General features: G+C 48.8%; 1 protein-coding gene across 1 annotated transcript; it reads left to right on the top strand.

The window, feature by feature from the left end:
• The first annotated feature begins 1,249 nt into the window (after positions 1-1,249).
• Positions 1,250-17,373, top strand: shc1 (SHC (Src homology 2 domain containing) transforming protein 1). The gene is given in 14 exon segments (XM_061252190.1): positions 1,250-1,580; positions 1,582-1,704; positions 1,706-2,026; positions 2,341-2,411; positions 5,251-5,314; positions 6,432-6,551; positions 6,929-6,982; positions 8,496-8,547; positions 10,057-10,183; positions 10,569-10,728; positions 11,082-11,130; positions 11,364-11,483; positions 12,041-12,270; positions 12,594-17,373. Coding segments are annotated over 14 exon segments (1,725 nt in total). The 5' UTR covers positions 1,250-1,475; the 3' UTR covers positions 12,723-17,373.
• The last annotated feature ends 341 nt before the right edge of the window (positions 17,374-17,714 follow it).

The following is a 17,714-nucleotide window of genomic DNA, read 5'->3' as shown; positions in this document are numbered from 1 at the left end:
CGGCTATAGTCCCCTGTTTATACCGGTTTATCTGTTTACCTGTCAAATTTGTGCTTGTTTGTGTCGTATTTGTGAAATTGAAGTTGCGCGTGTGTGTGTGTGTGAGAGAGGGGAGAGGGAGAGTTAAACTTCAGACGGGAGGTGCTGAAAAGGAGTCAGTCTGGAGAACGGTCGAGGAGACGAGGGAGGGGGGGAGGTGGAGGCGGAGGTCATCTGGAAGAGGAGGGAGGGGGTGGCGGTGAGAGGGAAGGAGGCGGAGAGACAGGAGGTGGAGGAGGAGTACATCGTCTGGCGGAAGAGGGAGGGCTTCCGGGAGAAGAGGGAGAACGGCTTCAGGAGCGAGCGGGCGGCCGAGCAGGAGCCGGAGGTGGTGTGGATAAAGAGAGAGGGGGAGGAGAAGGACCGGAACAGACTCCGCCCGGCTGAGAGGGGGCAGGAGGCAGTCTGGAGGAAGAGAGCGCAGGAGTGAGAGGAGGGAGAGAGCAGGAGAGAGGAGGGAGAGAGCCATAGAGAGCGCAGGAGAGAGGAGGGAGAGAGCGATAGAGAGCGCAGGAGAGGAGGGAGTGAGCGATAGAGAGTGGGAGAGGTGAGAAGAGGGAGGGCGGGAAAGCAGAGTTCGGATGTTGGCGTGTGAGTGACGCGTCTGGGTGTGTTTTTATACTGGTGTGGAGCGCTGGGCAGTGCTGTGTACCTGACTGTTTTACATCACTGTTTTACTCTGAGCTGGGCCTCACCAGCACATCGATCGGTCTGTCTGCTGCCCGCGCCACCCCGCGCTCTGGCCAGCCGGCACGGCTCCAGGCCCAGACCCGTCTCTGGAGCGAATAGGCTTAGTCAGTATAGAGGCACAGTCAGACGAGCGCACAGCGGCCCCCCTCCCCGAACCACACGCCGCCTCGCACACGCACACGCCAACCGCTTTACTCCAGAGACACGGGGAGAAGGACACCGACGCCGCCGCGGACAGACACGGAGAAAACTCGTCCTTCATCCAAAAAAACGCGAAACAGAAAATCACAGGCCAATGTGTCCTTTCCGTTTAATATCGGTTTCAATGGTGCTTATTTGCAGTGGCTCGTTCCCAAAGCAGCAGATTAAGAGTTCTGCACAGATTGCGGATAGGGCTAGCGGACGAAGCGGACTGAAGACGGTGATGGAGTTGGGCTGGAGGCAGTGAGGGCAGATCATGGCGATCACCGCTCTGCGCTCTCTGTCTCTCACCGAGGGTGTCCGGCCGAACTGCACGACACAGCCCGTCCTACCGTTTCCCCGAAAGCTGAAAAGAACAGGAAGCCATGTAGACGGAGGGACCCTGGACACAGATTTCAGAGTAAAGGGCAAGGTCGTTTTTCCGGGGAATTCTAGAGAGACCGTAGGGGACGAAAATAACCCACTAACCAGCAAAACGGGCGGAGCGAGCGGCGTGATTATATAAGTAGAAAGAAGTGTGAAGAATTCAAAGTTGAAGAACGAGAATGGACTTGGTCCCGAGAGCGAAATACAGCCCTATCCGCAGTGAATCCGTCAGCTCGACCGATGATGCCGTTTCCGACTCCTCTCCGCCTCCCTCTGCTCCCGTCAACCCCCGCCACTCCTCCAAATGTACCCTCCTCTCTCTCCTCCACCTCCCTCACCCCAATCCTGCCCCCCTCACCCCCCCCCCGGTCCCTGGCGAACAGCCCCACCACGCTCTGCTCCTTCTTCCCCCCAGATGGACGCGCTGCGCCTGGGCATCGCCGCCACTCTGCTCCCCGGTCTGAAGGCGGGAAGCAGGCCGCGGCCGCCTCCTGCCGCCGAAGAGCCCCCCAGGGAGAGCGCGCCCCCACTAACCGCCCCCTCTCCCCCTCCCCACCCCCCGCAGGACATGAACCGGCTCGGGGGGGCCTCCCGGAGGGCCCGGGTGGAGGGGGGGCAGCTCGGAGGGGACGAGTGGACACGCCACGGCTCCTTCGTCAACAAGCCCACCCGGGGCTGGCTCCACTCGGACAGCGTGGTCAGCGCCGCCGGGGTCTCCTACACCGTCCGGGTACGCCCTCTCCCAGCCCTCCTGCTGCCTCTTTCACCGGTCTTTGCCGTCGTCACATCCACACTCCCGCTCCCAGCAGCGCTCCCATCGAGTTGCCGTCGCCGGCTAACCGCTCTCGCTGTTGGAGCGTTGTCTTGTCATCGTTGTTGATGGTGGCGGCGCTAGCATTGTGTTAATCTCACTTTTGAGATGAAAAATATTACTCTGATAATTGCTACCTGTTTCACTGTATCATACTTTTACTGAAAATAGTCGTGTGTAATTATCATCTAATTATCATCTGTTCTTGTGGTGTTCCCTTCTTCTCTCTCCAGTATATGGGGTGTGTGGAGGTGCTGCAGTCCATGAGAGCTCTGGACTTTAACACAAGAACTCAGGTCACAAGGTATGTTTTTAGTGTCCTCCTGCCTCCAGTCTGCCTGCGTTGAGAGTGTGCTGGTGCATAAATAACTGTGGTTAGCTTGAATTGGAGGACAATTTAATATACTGTGATAATGAGGACTTCTCTCTTTTATTAAGTGATTTCCACAGAGCTTTTGAAGCTTCCGTGTGCTTACATTCCAGTCGCACTGGCAATAAAATGGAATGATTGTTGTCGGACTTCCAGACCTGTATTAAGACCCATCGGGGTGTTTTTCTGATCTCGCCTCTGCCGCGGTGAATCTCTGTCCTTCTTTGTACAGGTCAACAGGAGAGTGAGTGAATTCATTTCAAATTAGTCCATAAGTTATTTAACACTACATGAATTACTTAAGGCTGTGGAGGTTCTCACTGTGCTGAGGACCAGTCTGATTCCCACTGGTTATCCCATAATGATCCAGAGAGATGTTCTTATCCCCTCATTGTTAGTGTGTTAACCCCCGCCTGTCTGCCGTGGCGGATACAATGTGACAAATGCGTGTTGATTATTGTTATTATACTCACATTCTTGCATTGTACGGATGTGGTAATGACGGTATTTGTAGAAAGGAAGAACGTGTTGGACGCCTGGGGTCCTTTTCATTTGGAATGGGTAATTAACGCCTCACCAATTAAGGGTGGCAGCAGTGCGCTGCAGAGCTTGACAAAAGAGACTCTTTACTCCTCTGTCCTCTCTCTCAGTGTCCCTTTCTGCAGGCGAGCTGGCCTGTGAAAAGATGTATTTAGCTGTTCTGCGGCCTGCCCTTTGTGGTCTGTATAGGTGGGGGCTGACGGAGAGATTGCCGAGTACAGCTCGGGCCACATATACATATTCCCCCCCCCCCCCCCCCCCGACCGCTCGTTTTTTTCTTTCCGTCTCACGCTCCCTCTCTCCCACCCCTCGCTTCCTGTTTGCGTGTGTCGGCGTAGCCGGTCGTCTGATTGTGTAACCGTGTAGGCCGGACCGTTTCTTAGAGCTTCGTAGAGTGTTTTTCTTTTAATAAACTCTGAGGTAAGAATAGTCAGAACGTGCCCCGCTGTCTCGGAGTGTCTCCGTGTAGAGCAGAATCTGAGCCGGGCTCGACTGTGAGGAGGAGGAGGAGGAGGAGGAGCAGCAAACACTGCTGAAAACTTTATGAGCCCTGTCACTGTGTGTCATTTCACACAGACTCCTCCATGCGACAGAGCGAGAGGGAGAGAGAGCGAGAGAGCGAGAAAGCGAGCGGGAGAGAGAGCGAGCGAGAGAGAGAGCGAGAGAGAGAGCGAGAGAGAGAGCGAGAGAGAGAGCGAGAGAGAGAGAGAGAGAGAGAGAGCGAGAGAGAGAGAGCTGCCACGACACAGCTCTTTGTGTCAGTCAAACAGAATTTCACAGATGTGGGTGCAGTGCTGTGTGAGTTCAGTGTGTGCTCAATAATGGTGTTCTCTCTGAACAGAGTTTGAGTTCATCGTGTGCTCGATAATGGTGTTCTCTCTGAACAGAGTGTGAGTTCAGCGTGTGCTTGATAATGGTGCTCTCTCTGAACAGAGTGTGAGTTCATCGTGTGCTCCATAATGGTGTTCTCTCTGAACAGAGTGTGAGTTCATCGTGTGCTCCATAATGGTGTTCTCTCTGAACAGAGTGTGAGTTCATCGTGTGCTCCATAATGGTGTTCTCTCTGAACAGAGTGTGAGTTCATCGTGTGCTCCATAATGGTGCTCTCTCTGAACAGAGTGTGAGTTCATCGTGTGCTCCATAATGGTGTTCTCTCTGAACAGAGTGTGAGTTCATCGTGTGCTCCATAATGGTGTTCTCTGTGAACAGTGTGAGTTCAGCGTGTGCTTGATAATGGTGTTCTCTCTGAACAGTATGAGTTCATCGTGTGCTCCATAATGGTGTTCTCTGTGAACAGAGTGTGTGTTCAGTAGAGGTGTGGTGTGTGATTCAGCGTGTGCTTGATAATGGTGTTCTCTGTGAACAGAGTGTGAGTTCAGTAGAGGTGTGGTGTGTGATTCAGCGTGTGCTTGATAATGGTGTTCTCTGTGAACAGAGTGTGAGTTCAGTAGAGGTGTGGTGTGTGATTCAGCGTGTGCTTGATAATGGTGTTCTCTGTGAACAGGGTGTGTGTTCAGTTAAGGTTATGTTCTACCTTTGGTCTTTCAGATAATTTCAGTGGTACATACTTCCATTATCATAAGGTATGGACTTGAAAGATAAATTCTGACAAAATATGTAGATTCATTTGCATACTTTATTCAAGGTGGCGGAAATTACAAATCCAAACATTTCTATAATCTGAATCAAGTAAGATATCATTCTAATTCTTTCAGATTCTAAATAAGACATGTTAGAAGATTGTTTTATCACCAGTACCCAATATTTTCATTTTTCAGAAATTTCAGATTTTTCATGAAGAAACATTGTGACATCTCAGGATATAACAATGAGATTTGTGATGCTGTACGCACCCATAAAGCTTATAGTAAGACGACAATTGGCCCAAAAACACTCTCCTGGATATGCAAAGTTTGCAAAGTTTCATGATGATAGGATGACTATGCACTGAGAGAAATTCAGTGCATAGTCAAAGTCCTGTAATATCCAAAATCAGGTTTTGAGAAAATCAACACATACATTCAGAAGGTGGTATTTTTTCTGAAAGTTGAATAGTTGAAGGATGATTTGCAGCAGTGAACGGAAAAGGGTAAATTTGACAGGAAATGTGATTTTTTCCAGTGGAACAGAACCTTCAGGTGCGGTGTGCGAGTTCAGCGTATAGTCAGTAACGGTGTGTGTACGCACGGTGTGTTGAGCCATGTGCTGATGTGCTGATGTGTTTGTGTTGCAGGGAGGCAATCTCTGTGGTGTGTGAGGCTGTACCTGGTGCCAAAGGGGCTCAGCGCAGGAGAAAGGTAGACGCCCTCCCTCCCTCCCTGCCTCCCTCCCTCTCTTCCTTCCTTCCTCTCTCTCTCTCAGGAGGGGCTTTTCACACTTGAGCGCAGACAGGACAGAAAGCCCGGCCTCCCCGTGTCCCTGATGAGAACACGAGTACAGCACTGCCTGTTCCTCTCAGCGTCTGTACACCCAGCAACACAGCACATGCCGGCTGTAGCCCACTCATCCTGTACACCACCCCCCCCCCCCCCCCCCCCAGCGCAGCCAGCCAGGGGCTCCTCCTCCCCTCTCTGAATACAGCAAAACAAAACCTCTATCAATCTAATGTTATTAATATTAGATATTCCCGGTTTAACGGATGCAGAAAATAGACCGTGTGTCCCATTGCTTCGCCTCTGTCTGTCACATCCCTGTCGGTTCTCGTCAAACGTCTGCCTCTCGGTGAAGCGGAAGGGAAGCTTTTCCAGATGAGATGGCTTTCTGAATATAGCCACCTGGTCTGGAGCTGTGCGGCGGTGTTTGTGCCCTGAGACGCGTGCAGGAAGGCGGCTCAGCCCATGGCGGCCCCCTTGGCGCTCCGCCCGCAGGGCTTTTATAGGCCGGCTGGTTTCCGTGGTCAAGTTGCGGTGGCCGAGTCTGGGCTCAGTGAGGAACCGTCTCTCCATCCTTGGCTGGATCCAGCGTTCTCACAAACCAGATGTTATTCAGTTTACAGCTGTTTTCTGCACTTTGAGTCTTTCTTGCTGCCTCTGTTTTTTTTTTGTTTTGTTTTTTTCATTCACCGTCTCTATCTTAGTACTGCCCATTTGAGAATGTCTGTTGTGTCTGTTTTTGGAAGAAAATGTTGAGTTATTTTTGCCGCTTTCCATTCCTCTTCCCCTCTCACCCTTCCCTCTCACTCTCTCCCTCTCCCTCTCTCTCCTTCCCTCTCCCTCTGCCCTACCCTCCTCCCCTCTCTCCCTCTCTTCCCTCTGCCCCTCTCCCTGTCTCCCTCTCTCTCCCTCTCCCTCCCTTCCCTCTGCCCCACCCTCTCCCTCTCTCTCTCTCCCCCTCTCCCTCTCTCTCTCCCCCTCTCCCTCTCCCTCTCCCCCTCTCCTTCTCCCTCTCTCTCTCCTCCCCTCTCCCTCTCTCTAGCCCTCCTCTCGCTGCGTGTCCTCCATCTTGGGAAAGAGTAACCTCCAGTTCGCCGGAATGATGATCAGCCTCACCGTGTCCACCAGCAGCCTCAACCTGCTGGCGCCCGACTGCAAGCAGGTGAGCCTCTCCCGCTCGCCGTGTGGAGGGCCAGGCCTCGCCTCGCCTCGCCCCACGTACACAGAGAGAAGGATGTGGGCTGTGACTCTGCCTTATTGTGGTCACAGCGTTGGCTAAGAAAGTAACCTTGCTCAACAGCTCCTTCAAAGAAAACCCTGACCCACTGTAGAACCAATTCACATTTTACATGCGTTTCGCTTTATAAAATTGCATTTTCATGATTGTTTTGTTTTTGGGTTTTTTTTCCCCCCCTGTGTCCTCCCCCCCTTTGCTTTTCCCCCCAATACATGCTTCTTTTTTCATCCGTCTCATTCCTCCATTTTTTTCTTTCCGTTTGTCGTTTTCTCACCGCCCGCTCCGCCCTGTCCCCCCTACAGATTATCGCCAATCATCACATGCAGTCCATCTCTTTCGCCTCCGGAGGAGACCCTGTGAGTTACTCTCCCCTCTCTCTCATCTGCCTCTCTCTCTCTCTGTCTCTCTCTGTCTCTCTCTCTCTCTCTCTCTCTCTCTCTCCTCTCTCTCTCTCTGTCTCTCTCTCTCTCTCTCCTCTCTCTCCCTCTCTCTCTCTGTCTCTCTCTGTCTCTCTCTCTCCCTCTCTCTCTCTCTGTCTCTCTCTCTCTCTCTCTCTCTCTGCCTCTCTCTCTCTCTCTCTCTGCCTCTCTCTCTGCCTCTCTCTCTCTCTCTCTCTCTCTCTCTCTCTCTGCCTCTCACTCTCTCTCTCTCTCTGTCTCTCTCTCTCTCTCTCTCTCTCTCTCTCTTCGTTCGCCCGCTGCTCATATCGCTCTCACAATTCTGTTCTATTTCTGTCCTTCGCTCGCTTTTTTGTTCCCCCTTTCCCCGCCTGGAGGAATCTGCTTACACGCGTATAAATATTCCCGCGTTACTTTGCGTAGCCACGAGACCGCTGCGTGTCTCCGGAGGATGCGTAGGGATTTGAGACGGGGATACGGCGGGGTTTGAGTTCCGCTTTCCGAACGGGGGGCGGGAATGTTGATCACTCTAATGTATCGTGATTGTCCCTTATCCGGGAATGTCGCTGGAAATTTGTCTCTTATTTGGAATATTTTACGTACTGTGGCTATCTCTAAGAAGCACTGCCAGGTTCAGATGGGCTATGTGGTAGGCAGTAAATGCACACTCATAGTGGACTAAAGCAGAAGGCAGGATTTGAACACAAAAATATCTTGTGCAATGCCAAAAAAAAGTTGATAAAAAGTGAAGTTGACTCGGCGTTACTGCGTGTGTGTGTGTGTGTGTGTGGAAATAATGGTCAAGAATTCGTAGAAATGCTATTAATGCGACATTTGTACATTTCATGTGACAAAGTCATTTAAGCTCAGTTCCTTACGATCTTGTGTACCTGGACACTGTTCCCGTTAGTGGCAACAACATGTCCGGTGTGCCTCACTGCACCGTCCTGCTAACGGACGGAGCTCTCGCGGAACTATCCGTCACATTACATTAATGGCATTTGGCAGACGCTCTTATCCAGAGCGACGTACAGTTGATTAGACTAAGCAGGAGGCAATCCTCCCCTGGAGCATACTGTTACCTGCACCCGTACGCTCTGGAAGTCCGCTCTCCTGCTCCTCGGTTTTCCTTTCCGGTCTTTTCCTTCTCCCAGCTGCTCATTTTGAGATTTACTCCTTTAACTGAGGCTCTTCCTCCCCCTGTCTGTCCCTCTCTACACCTGCTCCTGTCTTTTCACCCCTTTCCTCTTTCCCCCTCCCCCATTCACCTGCTTTCCTCCCCACACTACCTCTCTCTATCCCCCTCTCCATATCCCTCTCCATATCCCTCTCCATATCCCTCTCTCTATCCCTCTCTCTCTATCCCCCTCTCTATACCCCCCTCTTTCTCCCCCCCTCTTTCTATACCTCTCTCTATCCCTCTCTCTATACCCCCCACTATACCCCTCTCTTTCTCTATCCCCTCTCCTAGGACACGGCAGAGTATGTAGCCTATGTCGCCAAAGACCCGGTGAACCAGAGAGGTGAGGAGCAGTGTTCTATCTCCTTTACACTCCACTGGAGTCGTTACTGTGCGCACTACTGGTGTGAAATATGTACACAACATTCATTTTGACTGCCTATGCATTGACTGATATTAACTTTGACTGCATATGCATTGACTGATATTAACTTTGACTGCCTCTGCATTGACTGATATTAACTTTGACTGCCTCTGCATTGACTGATATTAACTTTGACTGCCTCTGCATTGACTGATATTAACTTTGACTGCCTCTGCATTGACTGATATTAACTTTGACTGCCTCTGCATTGACTGATATTAACTTTGACTGCCTCTGCATTGACTGATATTAACTTTGACTGCATATGTATTGACTGACACAACATTCATTTTGACTGCATATGTATTGACTGACACAACATTCATTTTGACTGCCTAGGCATTGACTGACACAACATTAATTTTGACTGCAAAACCAGACCTGGGTCAAATAAGTAATTGTTTTCAATTCGAACACTTTTCTACGCTTTACTGAGCTTGTGTGGTGTATTGAAACCTATGAGATGCTTTGCAAACCCTGCCTTCTGGTCCTCTTGGTTGGCTCAATTGCACCAGGCACAGAACAGAAAAAAGCAAAACATGTTTGAATACAAAACTGTTATGTATTTCACCCAAGTCTGATATGCATTGTCTGAGAGTGGTGGAGTAATGACTGAGAGTGATGGAGTAATGACTGAGAGTGATGGAGTAATGACTGAGAGGTGATGGAGTAATGACTGAGAGGTGATGGAGTAATGACTGAGAGGTGGTGGAGTAATGACTGAGAGGTGGAGTAATGTCTGAGAGTGATGGAGTAATGACTGAGAGGTAGAGGAGTAATGACAGAGTGTGATGGAGTAATGTCTGAGAGTGATGGAGTAATGACTGAGAGGTAGAGGAGTAATGACAGAGTGTGATGGAGTAATGTCTGAGAGTGATGGAGTAATGACTGAGAGGTGAGGTGGTGGAGTAATGACTGAGAGTGGTGGAGTAATGACTGAGTGGTGGAGTAATGACTGAGAGGTGGAGTAATGACTGAGAGGTGATGGAGTAATGACAGAGTGGTGGAGTAATGACTGAGAGTAATGCAGTAATGACAGAGTGATGGAGTAATGACTGAGAGGTGGTGGAGTAATGACTGAGAGGTAGAGGAGTAATGACTGGGAGGTGATGGAGTAATGACAGAGTGGTGGAGTAATGACTGAGAGTAATGGAGTAATGACAGAGTGATGGAGTAATGACTGAGAGGTGGTGGAGTAATGACTGAGAGGTAGAGGAGTAATGACTGGGAGGTGATGGAGTAATGATTGAGAGGTAGAGGAGTAATGACTGAGAGGTAGAGGAGTAATGACTGAGAGTGATGGAGTAATGACTGAGAGGTGATGGAGTAATGACTGAGAGGTGATGGAGTAATGACTGAGAGGTGGTGGAGTAACGGGTTCCTCTCCTGCTCTGTATTGGGCCGCTGCCCCCTGCTGGCTGACCGCAGCCTGTCACATCCTGGAGTGCTCTGAGGGTCTGGCGCAGGAGGTCATCAGCACCATCGGCCAGGCTTTCGAGCTGCGCTTCAAACAGTACCTGAAGAACCCCCCCAAACTGGTCACCCCCCATGACAGGTGAGTGTCCGGGCACGGACCGGTCTGTAGGTTCCCCTGGGAACGGGTCTCTGTTAGATCAGGAAGGAAAGGGGCCCCGGTGCAGTGTCAAATTCTTTCCAGCGTGTCATTTTTCCAGTTTCTTTAACTGTATCGACTGTGTGGTTTTCCTTGATGTGTTTCTATACTTCTATACTAACCTGTGAATAAACCTTTTTAAAAGAAACATACACTCAGTGAGAAATTTATTAGCTACACCTTGTTGATGCAAATGTTTATCAGCCAATCATATGGCAGCAACTAAATGCAGAAAAGCATGCAGAAGTGGTCAAGAGTTTCAGCTGTTGTTCAGACCAAATGTCAGAAAGGTGAAGAAATGTGATCTAAGATGTTTCTGTCACCGCAGGATGGCTCCCTTCGACGGCTCGGCGTGGGAGGAGGAGGAGGACGAAGGGGCCCCTGCCCCGGAGGTGCCGTACTATAACAACTTCCCCGGGAAGCAGCCGCCTCCCGGCGGGCTGGTGGACATGCGGGGCCGCCAGGGCCACAGCACAGGGGCCACACTGGTAAGAGAGGGAGTGGCGCTTGCTTTACGTGCATCGTCAGCTCTTGCTGTAGAACATTAATCTGGTCTTTTCTTTTTCTTTTTAGCTGTGAACCTGATTAAATGACCAAAGGCCGGAAGCAAGAGGCCACATTTTCTAATGTTAGATCTTTGGCGGGGGGGGGGGGGGTCAAATCGTTAACCTTTTTTTATTTCCTGTCCCAGGAATATTTGAATATTGAATCTAAATGATGCATAGCATTATTCCTCTTTGGGCCATACCTGTTGTCGGTGACTTTCTCAGCTGTGCAATGCTGCATTACTGTGTGAGCACAGTTCTTATTGTGTAATAACGCTGTCATGTTGTGTTCGCAGCCATACGGACAGAATGATGTACACAAGCAGCCCCTGCCACCATTGCCAGGTCTGTATGCTCCCTGAAACGCACTGTATGTCTGTCTGCTCCTCGAGACACACTATCTGTCCATCTGTCTGCCATCGTCTGTCCATAGCATCTCAGTGTATTTATTATTTCACTTTTTGCAGTTTATTCTTTCTGTGTTCATGGCTTGTTTGATCCAGTAAAAGTTTATATAGCTCGTTAACGTTGTCCTCTCTGTGCCGGCCTCTCTCTCCTTCCCACACACGCCCGCACAGTCGGGGCGAAGGAAGGTGGCCGTGAACTGTTCGACGACCCTTCTTATGTCAACGTGGATAAACCCCGCCCTCCCGCCGCTGCAGCCAATGGCAACGCTCACAGAGATGCATTCGACATGAGTAAGGCATTGTCCTCGCTGCCCGTCAAGTCAAAATATCCCTCTATGTCAAGGGTGCACAACTCTAGTCCTTGAGGGCCGGTCTGCGTACTGGTTTTTGTTCCAACCAATTGCCTTGTTTTTAATTTGCTGACAGCTCTATGAATTACCCTGGTTCAAGCCTGTACTTGAGCACAGTAAAATCATTACACCTCAGATAAAATATGATTGAGCCAATTAAATGGTAAATGGTTGGAATTTATATAGCGCCTTTATCCAACGGATGCTTCACATTCACACATTCACACACCGGTGATTGGCTGCCATGCAAGGCACCAACCAGCTTGTCAGGAGCATTTGGGGGTTAGGTGTCTTGCTGAGGGACACTTCGACACACCCAGGGTGGGAAACAAACCGGCAACTCTGACCGCCATACGGCTGCTCTTACTACCTGAGCCAAGGTTTAATTAGCAGAGCAGAAGTTGGCACAAAATCATGAAACGGATCAGCCCTTGCTGTGCGCACCTGCACACCGTTTGTGTTGTGGAACATTCCCTCTCTTCCTTGCCCCCTCCTCAGAGCCCTTTGACGACGCGCTGTCGGGCGCGGCAGCGCCCCCTCTGGCCGAGCAGCTGCAGAGCGAGCCCTGGTTTCACGGCAGCCTGAGCCGGCGGCAGGCAGAGAGGCTGCTCAGCCGGGACGGGGACTTCCTGGTGCGCGAGTCGGGCACCACCCCGGGGCAGTACGTCCTCACGGGGCAGCAGGGCAGCCAGCCCAAACACCTGCTGCTGGTGGACCCCGAGGGCGTGGTGAGTTCCGGGGCCCTTAACGGGGACGCCTCGTTACACCACATCGGAGGGGCCTTAGTGGAACGGAAGGCGACGATGAACCTGCATGCACACCCTACCCAGCCTGGCACAGTTTGCAGTACGCTTGCTATAAATACCAGGAATCGAGCCATTAAACGCGCCGAACCGCAGTCCTCGTTCGGGACTGTAATTGCTACCCCGAGGCCAGGGGGGCCATTTTCTCTCTGGTTAAAGCCTGCCCGTGCTATATTTGTGTCTGAAAGCTTTTTCTCCCGCACCCTCTCCCCCAACCCCCCCCCCCCCCCCCCCCTCCCCTCGCCCAGGTCCGCACCAAGGACCACCGCTTCGAGAGCGTGAGTCACCTGATCAGCTATCACATGGACAACCGGCTGCCCATCGTGTCCGCGGGGAGCGAGGTGTGCCTGCAGCAGCCGGTGGAGCGTCGGGCCTGAGGGGCGCGTCACGGCGGACCAGCGCTCCAAACGCGTCCCTCGTGTCACATCCAACGCCGTCACCTTCACTTAGCTCTGAAACCGCGTCTCGGATTCACAGGAACTTAAGTGACAGATTTCATCCCGTCATCCCATGCCATCATCACGATGCCCTTTTTTTTTTCTTTTTTCTTTTTTCTTTTTTACTTTTTTTTTTTTTTTGGGGGGGTAAGTGAACATATCTGACGTCAGTAGAGAGATGAAATCTTTACTTGAAGCGAAGCCAGAGAGTTCTATCGGACCGTATCATTGGAAGCGAGAAGATGCTCACAAAGCGTTTGCGCCCTCTGAACTGTGTAAAATCGTAATGAAATCTTGTCTTTTCGGATTTGTCAAACATGGCTGGAGAAGGGCATTGTCTCCGCAGGAGGTGGCCTGCAACGCGCTGGTATCTGGGGCACATGGAGGGAGCTGAGAGCCCCTGTGATGAAGTCAAGATCAAGGCTGTGTCACTGTCCGTAACTGCAATCCATTCCAAAGAACATACTAAACGCCACGGGCGAATGTGTGAAGCCAGCAACCTTTCTGCGTTTTCTCTTCCCCCCCCCGCACCGAACCGAAGTCGAGGTGGAATCATCGGAAATGTGCGTCGTGACCATGAAACGTGATCTCCATGACAACCGAAGTTCGGTGCAACATGCCACCAAAAAAGAAAAAAGAGATTTCGAAGGGGCGGAGTCACTGCACGTATGCATTGACAAGAATTTGGGCCTTATGGTCCTGTGGTTAAATGACCCCATTCTGGAAAATAGATAATATAATTCGTTAATGAAGCCCATCGGAATATAGTGTCATTTTGACTCAGAACCCCCTGCTACTTCTAATCTAGCACTGTGAAGACCTTCACAGTGTGATCAGAATAAGCTGCAACCTGTGTCCGGCTGCCAGTGCCCACCGCCCCCCAACTGCGTAACGGAAAACTGAACTCAATGGGGGGGGGAATTAAAAGGGGACCTCAGCCACCAGTGCTCTCTCTATGGGACTTATTGACTGTTAGACACCCACAAATAAGATTATGATGTTTGTTTGCCTCTTAATCGTGACATTGTGGTGAGTTGACTCTTTATGTTTTGAAGAAAAAGGAACACTACTGTCAATGGAAGGTGACCTGAAAGCGGGCTCCGGGTTGATGAATTAAGAGGCTGGATTGGCGGCCCTAGCTGTGTGTGGAAGCTGAGGCTGCGGTTAAGCAGGAGGGTCAGTGGAGAGATGATCCGGCCGCCCCTTCTCCCTGCTCCAGCGAGCTCTCCGCAGCCCTCAACTAAGCCAAAGAAGACGATTCGCGTCTCACAGTTGCAGATGTGAGAGTTGTATAGAGGGTAAAAGCATAAAGGGAGATGGCTGTCATTTGTTTGCTGTGATTGGGGGGGTGAAGAAGGCCGGGGCAGACAGAGCAGGTGGTGCGCTCACTGACGCCGTTGGCTTTTGAAGACCCAAATCCGTGTGGTGAGCCTTGTGCATTACCGCTACATATCCCACACGTACAGTACCTCCACTGTCGCACAGTGACTCTGCCTCACAGCTAACAGCTGAACCAAATCTCAACCAGTTTCCTGAGGGTGACCAACTTTTTTTTTTTACTTTTTTTAAAACTTTTTATTTTTTATTTTGTCAAACTATGTCTGTATACAGGCTGCCGCCTCTCTGGTATACCAATCCTGTATGGCCACAGAACCTGTTGTTGGGTATACAGTACCCTTCCTGGTGTTTGTGGGGAATTTAGGTTCCCACTGAAACTCAGTTGCACGACATTTGACTTTTCGGTGAAAGTTGTTTCCTAGAAATCTCCTACTCACTTCCTCATGTGCCATAACAACATCCATACATATCAGCATCCTGTCAATGTGTCCACTCAGACTTATCCTATTTTTATTTTATTACTTTTGGATGTACAATGTGCATTGACAATCTACCATTGTGTGCATGTGTGTGTTTTGTATGACCCCTTCTGGGGTTCTTTACTGGAGTTCCCAGAGAGGACAGAGGAGATGGACTGTTATGTGCAGGGTGCACAGGTAAAATGTGATGTCTGTACAGCCATGGTATTTTAGTGCTCCTCGTGTAGGCCCTCAGTCTGCTTACCTAACAGTGTGGCTGGTTAAAGACGCATATAAAACCCACACCTACAGTCATAACAGCATTGACAACATTTTTTTATTCCTTTAGTGCAGCGTTAATTATTCATGATCTGAGCCCATGAGTCTTCTGTACTCCATCAGGGGACTCCACCCGAAGTGGATGCTTTGAAATGAAACCGTTCAGAGAATGGAGGTGATCGCAGACTAATGGTTGCCAAATCGGTAAATCGCGACAGTTTAACAAACATTTTTCCAAGTGTGCGTTTTATAACCTAAAAAAGAAATCTAAATCCATCCACAAGGTGACACACCGGGGTTCCTTGTTCATTGAGTTGTTTTAATAAACAAAATGGCTGCAAGGGAGGATGAAGGAATGGATTTTCAGAAACTGGTGCGGTAGTTGGTTAACACCAGCAGAGCACTACGGCTGCCTGCGAGCATTTAGCGCTCTCAGCTAAATTAAAAGTGTCAGCACAGTTGGCCTACCGTGTGGAATTGGTCACCTTTTCCAGTTGGCTAGCCGATCCCTTCCCCAAAGGGGAATGTTTGGTCAGGGTACATCACACTGATGTACGGCAACATGTGAGACTGGTTGTGCCACTAGTCATTTTCAGGAATTGGGTTTTTAGGGGGATAGTGTGGGGTACAGTGAGCTTGCACTGGTTAACATTCAGAGGAGAGACTGTCTGGGTCTATATGCTCAAATACAGTAAATGTTACCTCTTAGCTAAAAGTGCTATTATTGTATTATTTTAGTAGCCTGTTGTAATACGGCCCAGGCGGACGTTGTCTAAATATGAAGAGGGAAATGAAACCTTTCTGAGAGATGTGGCCTCTCTCAGTTCATTTTTTTATTTCCTGTCTGGTGAGCCTGCAATGTTTTAGTGTTGTGATTTTGGAAAAATAAAATAATTAAAAAAAGATATTGCTATTTTTAAAAAGGCAAGATGGTGTGAATTGTGAGTTGTGTTTCGCTGTTGTGAACTCTGCTTTCATTGTTAAAGATTAACTGCATAGTCTTTGTTTGACATGGGTTCACCAAAATATGTCTGAAATAATGATTTTAATGTCTAGTTTTGATACTGGAATGGACCTGCGGTTTGTGTGGAAGGAGAGAGGGTAGGTGTGGGTTCCCCCCCCTCCATTCTTTTCCCTTCAGAATGTGCCTTGAGCAGCCAGTATAGCCACATTGGTGGAATGCAGTCAGTTTATGCACTTACAGTAGCTTAGTGTGTGTTCTGTTAGCATAGCGTGTCCACTGTTAACCAAAACTCTCACACAAAAAAAACTTTGCAGTAACAAATGGCACTCGTCACATTTATAAGTCTTTCTGGATTTTGTTGATGTTCTTAAACCAATCCCAGCCTTTTGTCTGAAACATTGTTGAGAATGATTCCAAGTTAGATAATTGACCGTGTCAATCTATGCGTGCTTAGGAGTGAGCGTAAGAGAATTACAAATGAATCAGGATGATTTTTTTTTCGGATGATTTTCACAATGATGTCAAGTAGTTTTGAATTTGAAGTTTTCTTTCATTTTCTTTTCTTTTAATTTTAGTCATGTTGTGGAACCAGAGCAGATCTGAAAGTGAGGTCATGTGCATTATGTACACCTACACACACCTGGTATTTTGCATCAGAGTTGGACAACTTCCTCTAGTGTAATTTCCACTGGTGTAAATGCAGATATTCATGAACATGCAAGTGGTTTAATTATTCCGAAGCCTATTGACAATTCATTGAAACCAAGAAGTTTAAAAACCCTTAGTCTTTAAAACCCGTTGTGGTTTTTTTTTTTTTTTCCAGCGGTTGGTTTCTTTGCCGACACGACTTCCAGAATTGGTGTATATTTCTATAGCAGTGAATTGCCATGGCTTTCAGGATGTTATTTGTACTGATTTCATGTGCCTGTTTGTACAGTATATCACCCTTATTTTGATAGGATATTTGACTGCTCTGGACACACATGCATGCTTATTGCACAGGGAGGGTTTTTTATGTTTTTACTATGTCAGGCACTGAGTTCACAATACTTGGGTCCAGCTGGCATTGTGCTGAACAACCCTATGGCAGAGCCAATAGAAAAACAAAGTGTTTTGTTTTTTTTGTTTTTTTACAAAGGCTCATTTTCAGCAGTGCTTTGTCTAGGGCTGATTGCTTGTATATGTGTGTGTTTTTGTGTGTAAAAAAACAAAAGCTAGAAAGAAAAGGACCTATGTTCCCTCCAGATTAACCATGACATTTTTGTTTTTCTTCACAGCTGCCTTTATTGCATGTAAATCTTTATGAAATTTTATAATGTTATTGTTGTTTTTGTATTTTTTGCCAACCAAAGTTAGTTTTATTTAGCCTGCACACATTAATTTTGATTATTTTATTTTTTAAACTTGTTTTGGTGTTTACTACTCTTATGTTATTTGGGGGAAATGTATGTTTACACTTGTATCTGAAAATATAAATTGCATATATGCGTATGTCATTAATCTTTCTTGTGAAGTTCGTCTTTAAATATAGTTTCTTTTATTCTACACAACACATTTTGTGTGATGTATTTAATGTGTGTGTGCGTGTGCGCACATGTGAGAGAGTGTGTGTGTGTGTGTGCGCGCATTTGAATCTCCAAATAGACCTGGACCTACAGTGGTTGTGTTTGTTCCATCATGAAACTGGACCCAGAATCAATTTTTTGTTCTGTTTTTGGAGAATGCATCACTCACAAAAAATATAATATGCGCATCACACATCTGTACATCTGGCAGGGAAAATGCTGTGTGGACTGGCTTGAAAGAGGAGCCCAACAGGATGGGGAATTGGCAGGAGTGTGAGAAAGGCGGATGGAGCTCTGAGAATATTGGACATGGTACATGGGAGGGGGG

The sequence above is a fragment of the Conger conger genome, chromosome 1 (assembly GCF_963514075.1).
Source record: "Conger conger chromosome 1, fConCon1.1, whole genome shotgun sequence".
Lineage (NCBI taxonomy): Eukaryota > Metazoa > Chordata > Actinopteri > Anguilliformes > Congridae > Conger > Conger conger.
Note: the sequence above shows the minus strand (reverse complement) of the source record. Positions and strands in the feature narration are given on the sequence as shown.